Source organism: Staurois parvus, unplaced genomic scaffold, assembly GCF_062004578.1.
Source record: "Staurois parvus isolate SC_StPar_1 unplaced genomic scaffold, SC_StPar_1.0 ptg000604l, whole genome shotgun sequence".
Taxonomy (NCBI): Eukaryota; Metazoa; Chordata; class Amphibia; order Anura; family Ranidae; genus Staurois; species Staurois parvus.
Window position 1 is genome coordinate 1,680,368 of NW_028318400.1, and position 15,211 is coordinate 1,695,578.

At 40.6% G+C, this 15,211-nt stretch overlaps 1 protein-coding gene across 1 annotated transcript in view; it reads right to left on the bottom strand.

Moving 5' to 3' along the window:
• The window catches only part of HECTD2 (HECT domain E3 ubiquitin protein ligase 2), a 131,915-nt gene that overhangs the window by 27,504 nt on the left and 89,200 nt on the right, over window positions 1–15,211 (bottom strand). Inside the window, exons 11-15 of the mRNA XM_089692756.1 lie at window positions 13,618–13,714; window positions 11,458–11,565; window positions 9,368–9,500; window positions 5,354–5,442; window positions 1,857–2,015 (exon numbers count right to left, since the gene is read on the bottom strand). Of these exons, the coding sequence (XP_089548882.1) occupies window positions 1,857–2,015; window positions 5,354–5,442; window positions 9,368–9,500; window positions 11,458–11,565; window positions 13,618–13,714 (586 nt within the window). The remainder of the gene's footprint in view (window positions 1–1,856; window positions 2,016–5,353; window positions 5,443–9,367; window positions 9,501–11,457; window positions 11,566–13,617; window positions 13,715–15,211) is intronic.

The following is a 15,211-nucleotide window of genomic DNA, read 5'->3' on the forward strand; positions in this document are numbered from 1 at the left end:
ACATCCCGGGTATGATAAAATTTGAAACACGAAATCATAAATTATAATTTAATAAATAATCATAAAAATAATATAAAAATAAAAAATTTAATTCAATAATATAATCAAACCAAAAACACTGAAATGTGAAATAGAGCGCCAAGTTCGCACATTGCTGAGCTCAGTCGCAAAATCGTTTTCAGTGTCTGATGACGAATTTCCCCCACGAAACATTATCACTCAATTCTGCAAGTGGTTCTGATTTACTATCGCTGTTCTCTAGCTGATCTAAACCGCTTTTGACCTAAAGGGACACTTTTTGGACGCCATGGACGTTTCTCAGTTTCCAGGCAGAAAGAACAGACAAAATGCAGGCAGGGCGCAGGACAAAGCACTCGGGACAAAATGTATGTGAAATTGGTTGAGACAGCAATGTTTTACTAAAAAAAAAAAATGACATTTTTTAAAATTTTTACATTTCCCGCCGCCGGCGGCGGCGCCCGTGCGTCCCGACGTCACAGGGACAGGACACAGAAGCCGGATGCCGGCATCGGCCGGAGGAGATGGCCGGGGACGCTGCAGGGGACACATCGTGGGAGCGCAGGGTAAGGTAAGTGAAGAACACATGCCGGAGCAGTGCCGCAGGGTAAGCCCGAGTGTAGCTCGGGGTTACCGCTTTTGGTACTGAAATGTTACCCCGAGCTACACTCGGGAATACCGCCAAGGAGGTTAAAGTAGGAGGTGAGAATTTCTTTAGTTTTTGTGCCCAAGCACAACCATGATGTTTCCAAACTGCTGGCTCCAGCTCAGTCATTGCTGCTTCCCTGAGCTTCCTGTTGGGTAGTGCACATACGAAGTACAAAAGGTCAGAAGGAACAGTGAAGTCTCCAGCATCTGTCCATTTACTAGCTTGGGGAAGGATGAAGCAAGGAAGTGATCTACCATCCTTTGCTTCATGCCTGTGTGTTTTTTGACCACCTTCTTCAAAATACTTCCAGCCTCTGATTTGCATTAAAGTGTTACTAAACCCAGGATCCTGCATTCACTATATCTGGTCTCCCACAGTACACAGAGCATGGAAATGCAATTATTTTAGTAAATATAAAGTGCTAAATACCTTTTCTTATCAGCAGTATACAGCAGTCTTGTGACTTCTATCAGTGTCTGGTTGAGCACTGGTTAATCTTGTAGGAAGAGTTTTATTCTCCTCTTATTGTCCTATAATGCTGTGTGACTCCTGACCCTCTGTCCGGACATTGCTGATTGGTCTTGTGCTGATCACATGCACTGTCCCCCCCTAAAAAAAACTCTAGCAATCCACACCAAACAGCATGTGCAGACTTGCCACTGCTGCTCAGATGGACTGGGGACAGTAAAAGAAGGGGAGGATCAGAGATGACAGGATCAAAGTCTTTGTACACAATGCAGAGGATAAAGCCATTAGGTTCCCTTGAGCATAGCCAGCATGCTTTCCTGCATATACAGACTGATTTTACAGTTGTGGGTTTAGTAACACTTTGAATGTGAAGTTTAATTAGATGTTAATTGAGGAAAAATGAGTGACTGCAGGTGAAAATAAATGATTGACTGTAAAAATATGTATTTTCCGTAGGTATTCCACACCTTTGTGATATCCATATACATGAACTATGCATTTTTATGAGAAAATTGTCATGATATAACAACAAACGGTTAAAATGACTACTGTGGCTTAGTGAAATGACCCAATATGGCCTGAATCTAGACTTCTCCACACAGGCACCCAATGATAGCTCAACATGGACTGCTCTGTGATTATATCTTGTATTTGATCCATCATCAGACCCACACAGCCTAATTAATTAGCCCCGCACTATTTCTTCTACGAATAAACTTACCGGCATTATTTGATAGAGATCCTCCAGAGTGACAGTTGCGATGCCTACTGGTATGTTCTGATCACAGGGTACTACAGGAGGACTCAGCAGCTTCTTGTAACAGCAGGGTGGAAATCGAATATCTAGGGTTATGCTGTTGTACACAGCCAGTCCCATCAACTTGCAAGGTTAAGTAAAATTTCAATCATTTATCGGAAGCTGCTTTGTGCCTAATTTAACGTCGCACATTAAACCTAAATATATAAACACTGGTGTTACTACAAAGAGATACATCTGCCATGAAATGGATATCAACATGCTAAAAATCTGTCTAAAAAAAAAAAATTATTTATCTGCTGAAATAACAATCTAAAATACTGTAACTGTGATTGGCTAGAGAGGAATCGAGGGGTGACATGTCAGAGCTCGACTCTGCGGAGTTTGTTACAGAAAAGAGAGAATCTGGATGAAGGTGCCCAAACACTGGCCGATTATGACCAAGCAGCTCCCTGTATGAATCACCCAAGCCCCAGAAGGCTTGTAAATAGCCAGTCAGGTACTTGGAGGAACTTCATACTTATAATGAAAATCACAATAAAGGCAGCTTTTAAAAAAAATAAGGTGTGCAAAGAATAAAGCCTAGTACACACGATAAGAAAATCAAAAAAATACCGCTTTCAAAGCAATCGTACAATAATCTGATCGTTAGTACACAGCTTTCACCCGAAATTATTTGAAGGGACAAGTACAGATAGTACGATTTTTATTTAATCAGTACAGTTTTCCTCCTAAAATACAACACAAATACAATACATTACATCACTTCCGAAATTCTATTCTGTTGTACAAGAATTTTCAAAACTTTCGAAACTATTATGCAAAAAAAAAAAAACAACAAAAAAAACAGATGATCATTCAGCCCATGTTCTCATTGTGTGTACAGGGGTTAAAAAGCCAGCAATTATCTATAAGTAATATTTTATGATGCCTAGTACACATGATAAGAAAATTGGATGGAGAACAAAAAACGCTTTTGGAGCAATCGTCTGATAATCTGATCGTTAGTACCTAGCTGCCGGTCATGACAGTTGATGCGAAAATATCCAAAAGGGACAAACACAAAAGTGTTCCTGTAAGATAACAAAACAAATGATTTTTGTATAATTAGTATAGTATTTGTACGAAAAAAAATCGAGTGTCCAAGACTGTGCATGGGAAAACAAAAGAATACATTACAATACAAAAAATTACATCAGTTCCTAAGCTGTATTCTGTCTTACATTACAATACAAAAAATACATTACATCAGTTCTGAAGTTGTATTCTGTTGTACAAGAATTTTTGTAACTCTAGTAATCTGTTTGTTTTCTAGATATGAGACTAGCATGCAAAAAAAAAAAAAAAAAAGGACAATCATTCATCCAATATTCTTACCGTGTGCACTAGGCATTAGAAATGTTTAGTAATGGCAATCTACAAAGAAATACTTATAGATAATTGCCAGCATTTTATTTTGCACACCTTATTTTTCTCCTCTTCGCCATTTTCATGGTGGTCATTTTTACTAAGGGTAGATGGAACCCATCATCATTCACTTTCTGGGTCAGCCTCCTAGAACATGTTGCAGGAATTTCCAACTTACATCAAAAGTGCCTCACTCAACCAGGAACTGGAAAAACAGTAATTGCAAGTAAACACAAAATAAATGTTTGTTTAATCAATGAAAATGAGTTTTTATTTATATACAGAGCTGTCTGCTACTGTTATTTTTAGTGGGAGAAAATGTCTACTTTGGGCACTTTCAATCATGGGCAGAATCACCGCAAATCTCCCTATGATTTCAAAACACTTTCCTAAAATAACAAATCTCACAACAGGGTGTTCATGTGTCATTCATTTTAATGCCACCTAAAAACGAGATGAGGTTCTGCCGCAATTGTCGCGCAATAAATCAAGCTGCAATCCGACCAAACGCAAAGCTCCTGAACTTCTTTTGGTTGACACACTTTGAGTGATGCAGTTTGCCGTGATTGCAGTGCAATTTATCGTGTGACAATTACAGCAGAGCTGCACCGCATTTTTAGTTGCCATTAAAATGAATGCCACCTGAACACGCTATTGTGCGATTTGTTGTTAGCAAAGCATTTAGAAATGGCCGGCAGAATCTCAGAAATTCTGTCCGCAATTCAAAACGCCCAAGTGTGAAGGGGGTCTTAATGGCCAGGGCAGTCGTATGGTGTATATGGTGGTTCAGCCACCACTCTTATTTCCTGCAAAGACTTGATTTTGGGGGCTGGTGCTTGCCAAATGTATTTTCTAGATTTTGCTGTCCCCATGGATTAGCAGTCTATCACATCTGGCTGCTCACAGTAAAGACATAAAGAATACTGTGGTTAAAGAAGAAGCAAGTCATTCTAATGGCTGCACATATACAATGATAAGCCATGACAATATGACCACCACCCACCATAACTTGACCACCCACCTAATATTGAGTAGGTCCCCTTTTGCCACCAAAACAGCCTGACCCAACGAGGAAAAGAATACACCACACCTTTGAAGGTATACTTTGGTGGCACCAAGCTGAGAATAACAGATCAATCTCTCTACTGGCTTGCCTTCTTCCCATAGTGCATCCTGGTGTCACCTCCTCCCCAGCCATCCGTAAGATGTAAAAAAAAAAAAAAATGTGATTCATCAGACCAAGCCACATTCTTCCATTGCTCAGGGGTCCAGTTCTGATGCTCACATGCCTATAGAAGCTTTTGGCTGTGGACAGCACGGGCACCCTGACCATTCTGCGGCTATGCCGCCCCATAGAAAGACTTTCGGTAGGTCCTGACCACTGCAGACTGGGAAAATCCCATAAGAGCTGCAGTTTTGGAGTTACTCTGACCCAGTCTTCTAGCAATTACAATTTGACCCTTGTCATAGTCGCTCAAATCCTTACGCTTGTCTATTTTTTTATGCTTTCAACACATCAATTTCAATGATAACATGTTTACTTGTCAACTAACTTTCAGAAACAATTTTTACAAGATAATCAATATTATTCTCTTTACCTGTCAGTGGTCATAATGTTATGGCTGATCAGTGTATTAAAGAAATGCACCAAGAACTTTTAAATACCGCTGCCTTGTGTGGCAGATTAACACAGCTGTCATGTTAGATAAATGAAAAAAGGGTATTAAAAAAGATAAGCTGCTTATAACAGCAATGAGGATTTATCACCTTTGCTGCACAGAAAATATAAATTTTATGCATTTTCTATAAGTTTGCAGCGTGTTTCAATCCCCCCACCATCACCATCACCACCTGCCCTGTCTGATAGTAGCCCTGTGTCTATGTAAAATATCATGCCCCTGCCCCTGAGGTGTGTGTAAAATAAAAAGCTGCCACAAATCCATGGATAAATAAGATGCACTTTAATTTGCACTATATAGACATCCAATTAGGTTCATGTTGCTTGATATATTCTTCTGGGTGCATCATTTATTTTTCTGAAACATAAAGGATACAGTTCCAACCAGACGAAACTCTGAATAGTTATCACACTTAAAGCTGCTAAACCAATGAAAGTTTGAGTCTTTGTGAAAGGTGAACATACCTGAAAATAAAATTGCATTCATTAATTATTTTATATTAATTATTTCCAGTATGATAAAATGTAAAGTTAGCCTTTAAAAAAAAGAAAACATCAGAACACTCACAGCAGCAGTGCTTCCTCCAGCACTGAGGGGAACATAGGCATATGGGCAGCACAGTAGCTTAGTGGTCAGCACTTCTGCCTTGCAGAACTCGGATCATCAGTTCAAATCCCAAGCACGATGCTATCTGCATGGAGAATACACTGGCCCCTTTTTAAAATGACCCTTGTATATAGGAAGTAGAGACGGACTGTAGTCTCTTTGAGGGCAGGGACTAATGTGAACATACATTAAAATTGTTAGAGCTAAATACAGAGATTGGACAAAATTCTGGAAACACCAGGTAGAAGAAAGAAATTGTTACCTAATATGTTGGACTGCCTTTGGCATCTGAGATGGCCTGAATTCTCCTGGGTTTTGGATGGTGGATAATGGAATCGTTTATGCAAAAATCTTTACAGTTCTGGCAGAGATGCTGGAGGCGGAAAATGAGCCAAAAGCATGTTCTCCAAAATTGACCATAGTGGCTCTATGATATTGAGGTCTGACGACTGCAGCGCCCAAGGAAGGTGCAAGATTTCATCTGCATGCTCATCGAATCACGACAACACCAGCTGTGTGAATCAGAGAATTACTGTCTTGGTAAATGGCGATGTCTTCGGGAAACATTGTCTGCACCATAGGGGGGACATGGTCGTCCAAAATTTGAACATAGTCGCTGGCAGAGAATCTACCTTTCAAGGTGATGATGGGGCCTGTAGAATACCAAGATATGGCTGCCCAAACCATGATTGCGCCACCACCATGCTTTACCGTTGGCATAAGACAGTCCCGGTAGTAAACTTGACATGGTGTTCGCCACATGTAAACACATCTGGTGGTTGGGAACAGTGTGAAGCTCGATTCATCGGACCATATTATAGTCTTCCATTGATCGATAGTATGGGTGTTGCATCACTCTCCTCTTCTAAACATTAAGATCGGTCACTAGTGGTTTGGCAATTGCAGCTCACGCGTGAATGTTTTGCTTATGGAGTTCCCTCCGCAGTTTTTGTGGACACGGGCTTTGGAAAACTGAAATTTAGCTCTGCAGTCACTTTTGCAGCAGTTGTTTTCTTATTCTGGGTCACAATCATGCACAATGTCCTTTTTGTCTCTTTCGGTCAGTTGACCATGTCGACCGCACTTATGCTTATCAAATGACGTTTTCCCAGAAACTGTATATGCCGTCATAACCTTTGATACTGTACCTTGCGACACGGCAAATAAATCGTCACCTTCAGTCACAGAGGCACCAGCTAAGCAGGCACAAAAAATTTGCCCTCATTGAAGCTCAGTAAGCTCCGACACAACTCTCACATTACTAGCAGCACACGTAGTGAATGACGAAAGTGAGGCTTCCCACGTGTTAGCTGGGTGTTTCATCACACAGCGGAAGCAAAAGAATGTTACATCACTTCTGCTTTCTACACGAAACATGCTGTCACCTTCAAACCTGCAAATTATGTAGTGTTGCAATATGTTTGTCCAACCCCTGTAAGTACCTGAAATAAAAAATGATCTCTAAATTATATGGGGTGATGATTTTGACATCACTGCCCTGCCCTCTCCACCTTGTCCAATTAGAGAACTCCTTACATAAATTGACAACATGCATAGTGTTCTCTAAATGGCACCTGTGCCAAGTGAGCGACTCCCCCTTTGTTCACTATGCAGGAGGGAAGGCTTGGCATGGGACCCGGAAGCTAGTGGCCACCTCTGTAGTAGCAGTGATTTCCAGCTTCCACAGAGATCAGCCAGGTTTGACATATACATACAGTGGGGCAAAAAAGTATTTAGTCAGCCACCAATTGTGCAAGTTCTCCCACTTAAAAAGATGAGAGAGGCCTGTAATTGGCATCATAGGTAGACCTCAACTATGAGAGACAAAATGAGAAAAAAAATCCAGACAATCACATTGGCTGATTTGGAAAGAATTTATTTGCAAATTATGGTGGAAAATAAGTATTTGGTCAATATGAAAAGTTCATCTCAGTACTTTGTTATATATCCTTTGTTGGCAATGACAGAGGTCAAACGTTTCCTGTAAGTCTTCACAAGGTTGGCACACGCTGTTGCTGGTATGTTGGCCCATTCCTCCATGCAGATCTCCTCTAGAGCAGTGATGTTTTGGGGCTGTCGCTGGGCAACACAGACTTTCAACTCCCTCCAAAGGTTTTCTATGGGGTTGAGATCTGGAGACTGGCTAGGCCCTTTCAGGACCTTGAAATGCTTCTTACGAAGCCACTCCTTCATTGCCCGGGCGGTATGTTTGGGATCATTGTCATGTTGGAAGACCCAGCCACATTTCATCTTCAATGCCCTTGCTGATGGAAGGAGGTTTGCACTCAAAATCTCACAATACATGGCCCCATTCATTCTGTCCTGTACATGGATCAGTCGTCCTGGTTCCTTTGCGGAGAAACAGCCCCAAAGCATGATGTTGCCACCCCCATGCTTCACAGTAGGTATGGCGTTCTTTGGATGCAACTCAGCATTCTCTCTCCTCCAAACACGACGAGTTGTGTTTCTACCAAACAGTTCTATTTTGGTTTCATCTGACCATATGACATTCTCCCAATCCTCTTCTGGATCATCCAAATGCTCTCTAACAAACTTCAGATGGGCCCGGACATGTACTGGCTTAAGCAGGGGGACACGTCTGGCACTGCAGGATCTGAGTCCCTGGCGGCGTAGTGTGTTACTGATGGTAGCCTTTGTTACATTGGTCCCAGCTTTCTGCAGGTCATTCACTAGGTACCCCCGTGTGGTCCTGGGATTTTTGCTCACCGTTCTTGTGATCATTTTGACCCCACGGGGTGAGATCTTGCGTGGAGCCCCAGATCGAGGGAGATTATCAGTGGTCTTGTATATCTTCCATTTTCTAATTATTGCTCCCACAGTTGATTTGTTCACACCAAGCTGCTTGCCTATTGCAGATTCAGTCTTCCCAGCCTGGTGCAGGTCTACAATTTTGTTTCAGGTGTCCTTCGACAGCTCTTTGGTCTTCACCATAGTGGAGTTTGGAGTGTGACTGTTTGAGGTTGTGGACAGGTGTCTTTTATACTGATAACAAGTTCAAACAGGTGCCATTGATACAGGTAATGAGTGCAGGACAGAGGAGCCTCTTAAAGAAGAAGGTACAGGTCTGTGAGAGCCAGAAATCTTGCTTGTTTGTAGGTGACCAAATACTTATTTTCCACCATAATTTGCAAATAAATTCTTTCCAAATCAGCCAATGTGATTGTCTGGATTTGTTTTCTCATTTTGTCTCTCATAGTTGAGGTCTACCTATGATGCCAATGACAGGCCTCTCTCATCTTTTTAAGTGGGAGAACTTGCACAGTTGGTGGCTGACTAAATACTTTTTTGCCCCACTGTATTTATATTGACCCAAACTGAACCAATGTTAATATGGCCTAAATACTGCACTCAAAGATACAAAGTGTTGGAATGAAATATAAAGTGCTTTTTGACCAGCTTATTCAATTAACTGGTCACATAATTCAGTTAGGCTTTTTTTTTCTATTGAGGTGACTCTGGTGGTGGTAGAGTTAATTGTCTGAAGTAAGAATCATTGCTTAAAGATTGATGGTTAGTGTTTTCAATTTTATGGATTTTTTTCTGGGCACTTTGAAGTGACTGGTATGACAGACTTTTTGTACTTGAAATCAGTTGCTTGAAATCATTCATTTTATTGCACAAGTACTTACTGAATTTTACATATATTTCAATTGCACTTTGATATTTATCTGGCACATAGGTCACCGCAGCCTTCCTTGTTTACCCATAATTGAATTATAAGGGATGTCTCCCTGTTAGGACACTAAAGAGTAGTGAACTTACCATAGTCAGGATGGAAAATTTGTCTGATTAGCAGGAGAAACCACTCCTTAGTTAGGCCACCCATGTCAAGACCAGCTTCCCCAACAAAAGTAACCTTCAACTTTTTCTTCAGGTCTGCCCGTTTTCTTGTAAGCTGGAAAAACAGAGTAGCGTTACCCCTGAAGAGATTATACCAGTTATTTATCGGTTTACAGAAAATGCGGGCTTAGTAAAACAGATAATACTTGTACATATAACAATAATAAAAACTGCAGTGCTCAACAAAGTCTCCTATACTCCTATATAATCTCCTAGATTGTAAGCTCCAAGGAGCAGGGCCCTCGAACCCCTCGTGTATTGTATTGTTACTGTATTGTCTCATGTACTGTCCCCCACTATAATGTACAGCGCTGAGCAAACTTTTTGGCGCTATATAAATATTGTATAATAATAATATACAAAGTCTTCACTGACATAGCTACTGCATTGTATGACGCGATCACATGGTACAGCGGTCTTTTAATAGTTAAAATAGTGGTTCAGGAGGTAACATATCATTTTTGAGCCAAATGTCCACCCCGGATCACTTTTCAAAGGGGCCTCTGTGACCCAAAAGCAAAGTAATGGGTGCCGCTCAGGTAAAAGGTAAAGTCCAAGCTAGACTGTTGTGAGTTCTGGAAGGGAAAGGAGTTTGTCCAAGCTCCAAGCAGTAGCATGTCAGGAAGAGAAGTCCATAAGTCCCACATCATATAGCAGACCTATGTGGAAAAGTGAATAGCAGCCTCAGCCTTGGCTCTGACCAAGGCACACCCCCAACGCATTTCGCTCTGCCCCTCAGAGCTTAATCATGGGAATCTAAACTCTACTGTATGTGTAAACAAAGCCTAACAGAAGATATATAACTAGGGTGAGAGTTTTTCCAGCTGGTTGAGACATTTTGGTAAAAGGTGATTTGTTTTACAAATGTAGGATCACAAGGATTTCTGAGGACAATTTCTCTGTTTGGCAAATAATAGGAAGAAAAAAAAACAAACTGAATAATTTTGTTCGCTTTATTGTCTTATTTTCATTTATGGTTTCGCATGATTAGACTTTTTATTATAGTATAGGCTTTTCATTGTAGCACTGCAGTTTCTAACTTTGCTACTGTATATATCACACTGATTCACTGTAGCAGCTTATGTAAACTTAGATTTAGGTATCTATAGGTGGGTAGTGCAGAAACACACTGTAAGATTTTCAATACTTTCACATGATTCTGAAAGTGACTGGGTAAAGCAGAAATGTCTCAGTTTTTCAATAAAGCAAAGAGCAATGGTGAAAGTGTAGGAAGCCATGTTGACCAATCAGAAGTAATTTTTGTGACCTGACAGCATCCATTGAGTTGGCCAATCAATAATATTAAATGTCTTAACACATATTCAGTATGAGCTCTGGCTATCTGGCAGCACAGTGGCTGCATGGTTAGCACTTCCACCTGGTAATACTAGGGTTGCTGTTTCAGATCCCAGCCACGGCACCACTTGCCTGGAGTTTGCATGTTCTCCCTGTGCCTGTGTGGGTTTTCTCCGGGTACTCCACTTTCCTCCCACACTCCAAAGACATGCTGGTAGGTTAATCGGATCCTGTGTAAATTGGACCTACTATGTATGGATGTAAGTTAGGAACCTTAGATTGTACATCCCTTGAGGGTTAGGGACTGATGTGAATGTACAATATATATGTAAAGCCCTGCATAAATCGATGGTGCTATAAAAGTACCTGAAATAAATAAATATTGCAGTATATGGTTCATACAAAAAATATTATTAATCTCTAAGTCACACAGTGGGGGTTATTTACTACAACTGCAAGGTGCAAACTCTGGTGCAGCTCTGCATAGAAACCAATCAGCTTCCAGATTTTATTGCTGAAGTTTAATTAAACTAGCTGAACTTAGAAGCTGATTGGCTACCACACAGCTGCATCAGATTCTCAGTGCCCCATTTTTAGTAAATCTCCCCAATGCCTTTTTGGCTTAGTTTGTAAACAACGGTATCTACAATTAAAATTTGAGCTCCTATAACATTTGTCCGTTTATGTAACCAAGGATTGCTATTCAAAAATAATACCTCATCAAGCGAATCACTGACCAGTTGCAGTCGCCTCACTTTAATATTAAGAAACAACATATTCATATCTGGCTTTTGCCGCCTAGCTACTTTATCCACAAGGCTTTGCTGCAGAAATAAAAGACAAAATAAGAATTAGATTTTTACTTTCAGACATTTAAGGTGCTGTAATCTACAATAACCAATTTTATCTCTCTGGTTAGAGGCCCTGTCACCAACTTAAATCAAATGCAGGTAAATGCACAAAAAAGCAAGTATTTTCATGGAGTACATGCAGTGCTTTTCCTTTAATCATTTGCAATGTGCCTTTCAGGTTATGAATAAGCACTAAGTGTGCAAAACGCGTCAACCTTTCCCTCCCGCACTGTATGTATCCTGCCTTGGCTTTTATGTTCAATTCCAGTAAAGTGGATCATTTTGGCAGAGCGGCCTGTCCGGACTTTTTACTGGTTTCAATGTGCCTTTTAACTTGCCAGAAAATGTGACTACTCCAGAAAGAGTCTATTCCCTAGCACAGTCACCTATCTCCTTTTACATTATAGCTCCCTCCTCTTCTGGAAGTGTCTGCTTACTCTCTGTGTTGTACTGTCTGTGTCACCCCTCACCTTCCTACATACTGGTATGTAGCTGCTGGGGGAAAAGTAATGAGGAGTAATCACAGATCGGCATCCAGCATGCATAACATACATTCAATGCACACATAGGGGGTTATTTACTAACACTGAAGGGTGCAAAATCAGGTTCAACTCTGCATAGAAACCAATCGGCTTCCAAGTTTTATTGTCAAAGCTTAACTGAACTAGCTGAAGTTAGAAGCTGATTGGCTACTATAAACATCCTGAGTGCTCCAGTTTTAGTAAATCTCCCCCATAATATTATGGGAAACGTTTTTCTTAAAATGAATGGTCTGGCAAGAGGGTATCTTTAAACACTAACATGTATATCTGGTTGGTACATGTTACAGCATTTCTGTGCTTTTTTTTCATTGTGTCCTTAGGATGGGGAAAGAGGTGATGAGGGCTAAATTTACCATTTAAAAATCAATTTGCTTATGATGGGAATCACAAATAACACCGATTATGTTTAAAATGTAGCACATTTGTTGATAGGTTTCTGTGTTTAAATAAAATAACTAGGCTCATTTAAATCATTACATGTCCACAACGAACCATCTGTCAGTTGTTTTGTGGTGAGCAATTGACTCACAAAATAGAAAAACTTGCAATTTGTTTTTTCATTCTTCCGTATACAGTTTATGAATTCAGATTTGTCTTATTAGTAGAGAATCCTACAATCAATAAATCATGTTTAGATTTTTGAACTGCTTGATTCTCATCAGATCAGAAGAGTATAAAAATGTAAGCATTGCTGATTCTCATGATTAGATCACCATTGCTCTTGAGGGTAGCTCCAGCCTCTCAGAATCTGAGGCTGACATACTGTAGGCAAATTGATGGAACTTTCTGAGCAGCTTCTGCTTGCTGAAGCAAAAAGTCAGAAAGAGCACATTATAGTCTAATCAGAGGGCTTACCATTCCAAAAGTGGAAGTTATTTGATAGACAAAGGAAATAGAAGGAACATTAGGAAATATAAGGAACATTAGGAAATATAACTTCAGCTCACTCAAGTTATTTGCTAAAAAAAACCTGATGAATAAGAATTCAGGTTACATCTCTTTACGTCCGCCTGCCCATAGACATACATTGTGGCTCAGTCTGGATCTGTATGAATAAATGAGGGTTGTATCCAGGGGCGGACTGACCAATTGGAAACTCGGGCACTGCCCGAGGGCCCGGGGTCAGTAGGGGGCCCCATGAGATGCCCCTGGTACCTTTTTCATAGGCTTTTTTGAGTTTGGGCATGGACACAGGGGCCCCATGATCCCCTATTGCCCGGGGGCCCCATGAGTTGTCAGTCCGCCCCTGGTTGTATCCAGGCTTAATGCCCATGTGAAAGGGCCCTTAAGCACAGAAATGGCTATATAAATGTTAACCTGTTAGAAACTTTGCCCAAGGCAGGTATCTGCCCCTCCTTTGCCACTTAGAAATGAAATGCAAATTCCCAAAGGCAATAGTGGAGTGAAAAGTGGAACTTTGCTTGATAAGTATGAAATGATAATTTCAAAATGACATGTATAAGATGAACAAAGCCTGCCTTACTCTTGCAATGCTGATCATCTGTTGCTCAGAGTCCTTCTGGATGATGACTTTTTTTGCAGCAATGGAGAGGACAAAAGGAAACTGACAAAATGAAAACCTACAAAACATAAATGGATTGTTAAATGTTAAACCCAAACCTTTATTGGCACTGTCAAACTTTCTGTTTGGATCTTGTACTAGGCATCATGGACTGTTGAGAAGTAAAATCTGTAGCAAAATATCTAAAAGTCTAAAAAACTCTGGAATTGGGTCTCAATGCACAATGAGATGAAGTGCCCACATACTGGATAATTACAAAAATATATATGCATTGTGTTACATAATTAGTCTGGCTGCAAAAAGATCAATCAAAAAAACAGTTCAATAAAAAAAAAAAAAGTTATAATCCTATACCCACAGTTGATCCAGAGGAAGGCAAAAAAACCCAGCAAATCATGATCCAATTTGCTCCTGCAGGGAAACACTTCCTTTCTGATCCCCGAGAGACAAACAGATATTTCCTGGATCAACTTTACCTATAAATGTTAGTATGCAATTATATTATGTGTATCTAGGCCTTTTTCAAAGCAGTCCACTGAGCTGGCCAGAACCAACTTTTGAGGGAGTCTATTCCACATTTTCACAGCTCTCACTGTGAAGAAACCTTTCTGTATTTAGAGATTACATTTCTTTTCCTCCAGATGTAAAGAGTGCCCCCTTGTCCTCTGTGATGACCTCAGGGTGAATAGCTCTACACCGAGTTCACTATATGAACCACTGATATATTTATACATGTTGATCATATCCCCCTTTAATCTCCTCTTCTCAAGAGAGAATACATTCAGTTCCTCTGATCTTTCCTCATAGCTGAGCTCCTCCATGCCTCTTATCAGTTTGGTTGCCCTTCTCTGCACTTTCTCCAGTTCCCCAATGTTCTTTTTGTGAATTGGTGCCCAAAACTAAACTGCATATTCCATATGAGGTGTTACTAATCCATAATGTACAATCGCAACTTCGTCCTGTAGGTAGGTGAAAATGTTGCTTCCTATGATCAAGCTGCAGTGCCCTATGCTGACTGAGCAGAGTAACAGCCAAGTCTCTCAGTACTGTACACAGATTTGTGTTGCAGGTAAGGGGAGGAGATGTGTCCGATATGCTCTGTGTGAATTACTGAGTGTTCTGGGTATTTTCTGTTGCCTATTAGTCTGCATAATCATATCTGTATACACACAAGTAAGCTCTTTCAGGTGAAACACATTAGCATGTAGGTCCCAAAGGCAGGGACTTTTAGAGTGATTGTTGGCTTTAATAAATCAGAATCTATAGGATGTTATCAGAGGGCAGTGAGTTCCTTCTTCCTGTTTATGGGCTTAAACATCACTATGTCTGTTCACTCAGTCACCCCCAGTCACAATTTGCCCTGTATTTGAACCTCCTACATTACCTGAAGAGTAGCGGTGGCTCCCTGGCTGTCTATGTTATCTGCCATTGTTTTGGGTTTCTGGTGCCAAATACCACAGGCTAGACCTTTGAACAAAAGCTGGCCATAGATGGCGCGATTTTCTTTCCTGCAACTATGCATTGTGTGGGGAGCAATCCCTGCCAGGAGAACACA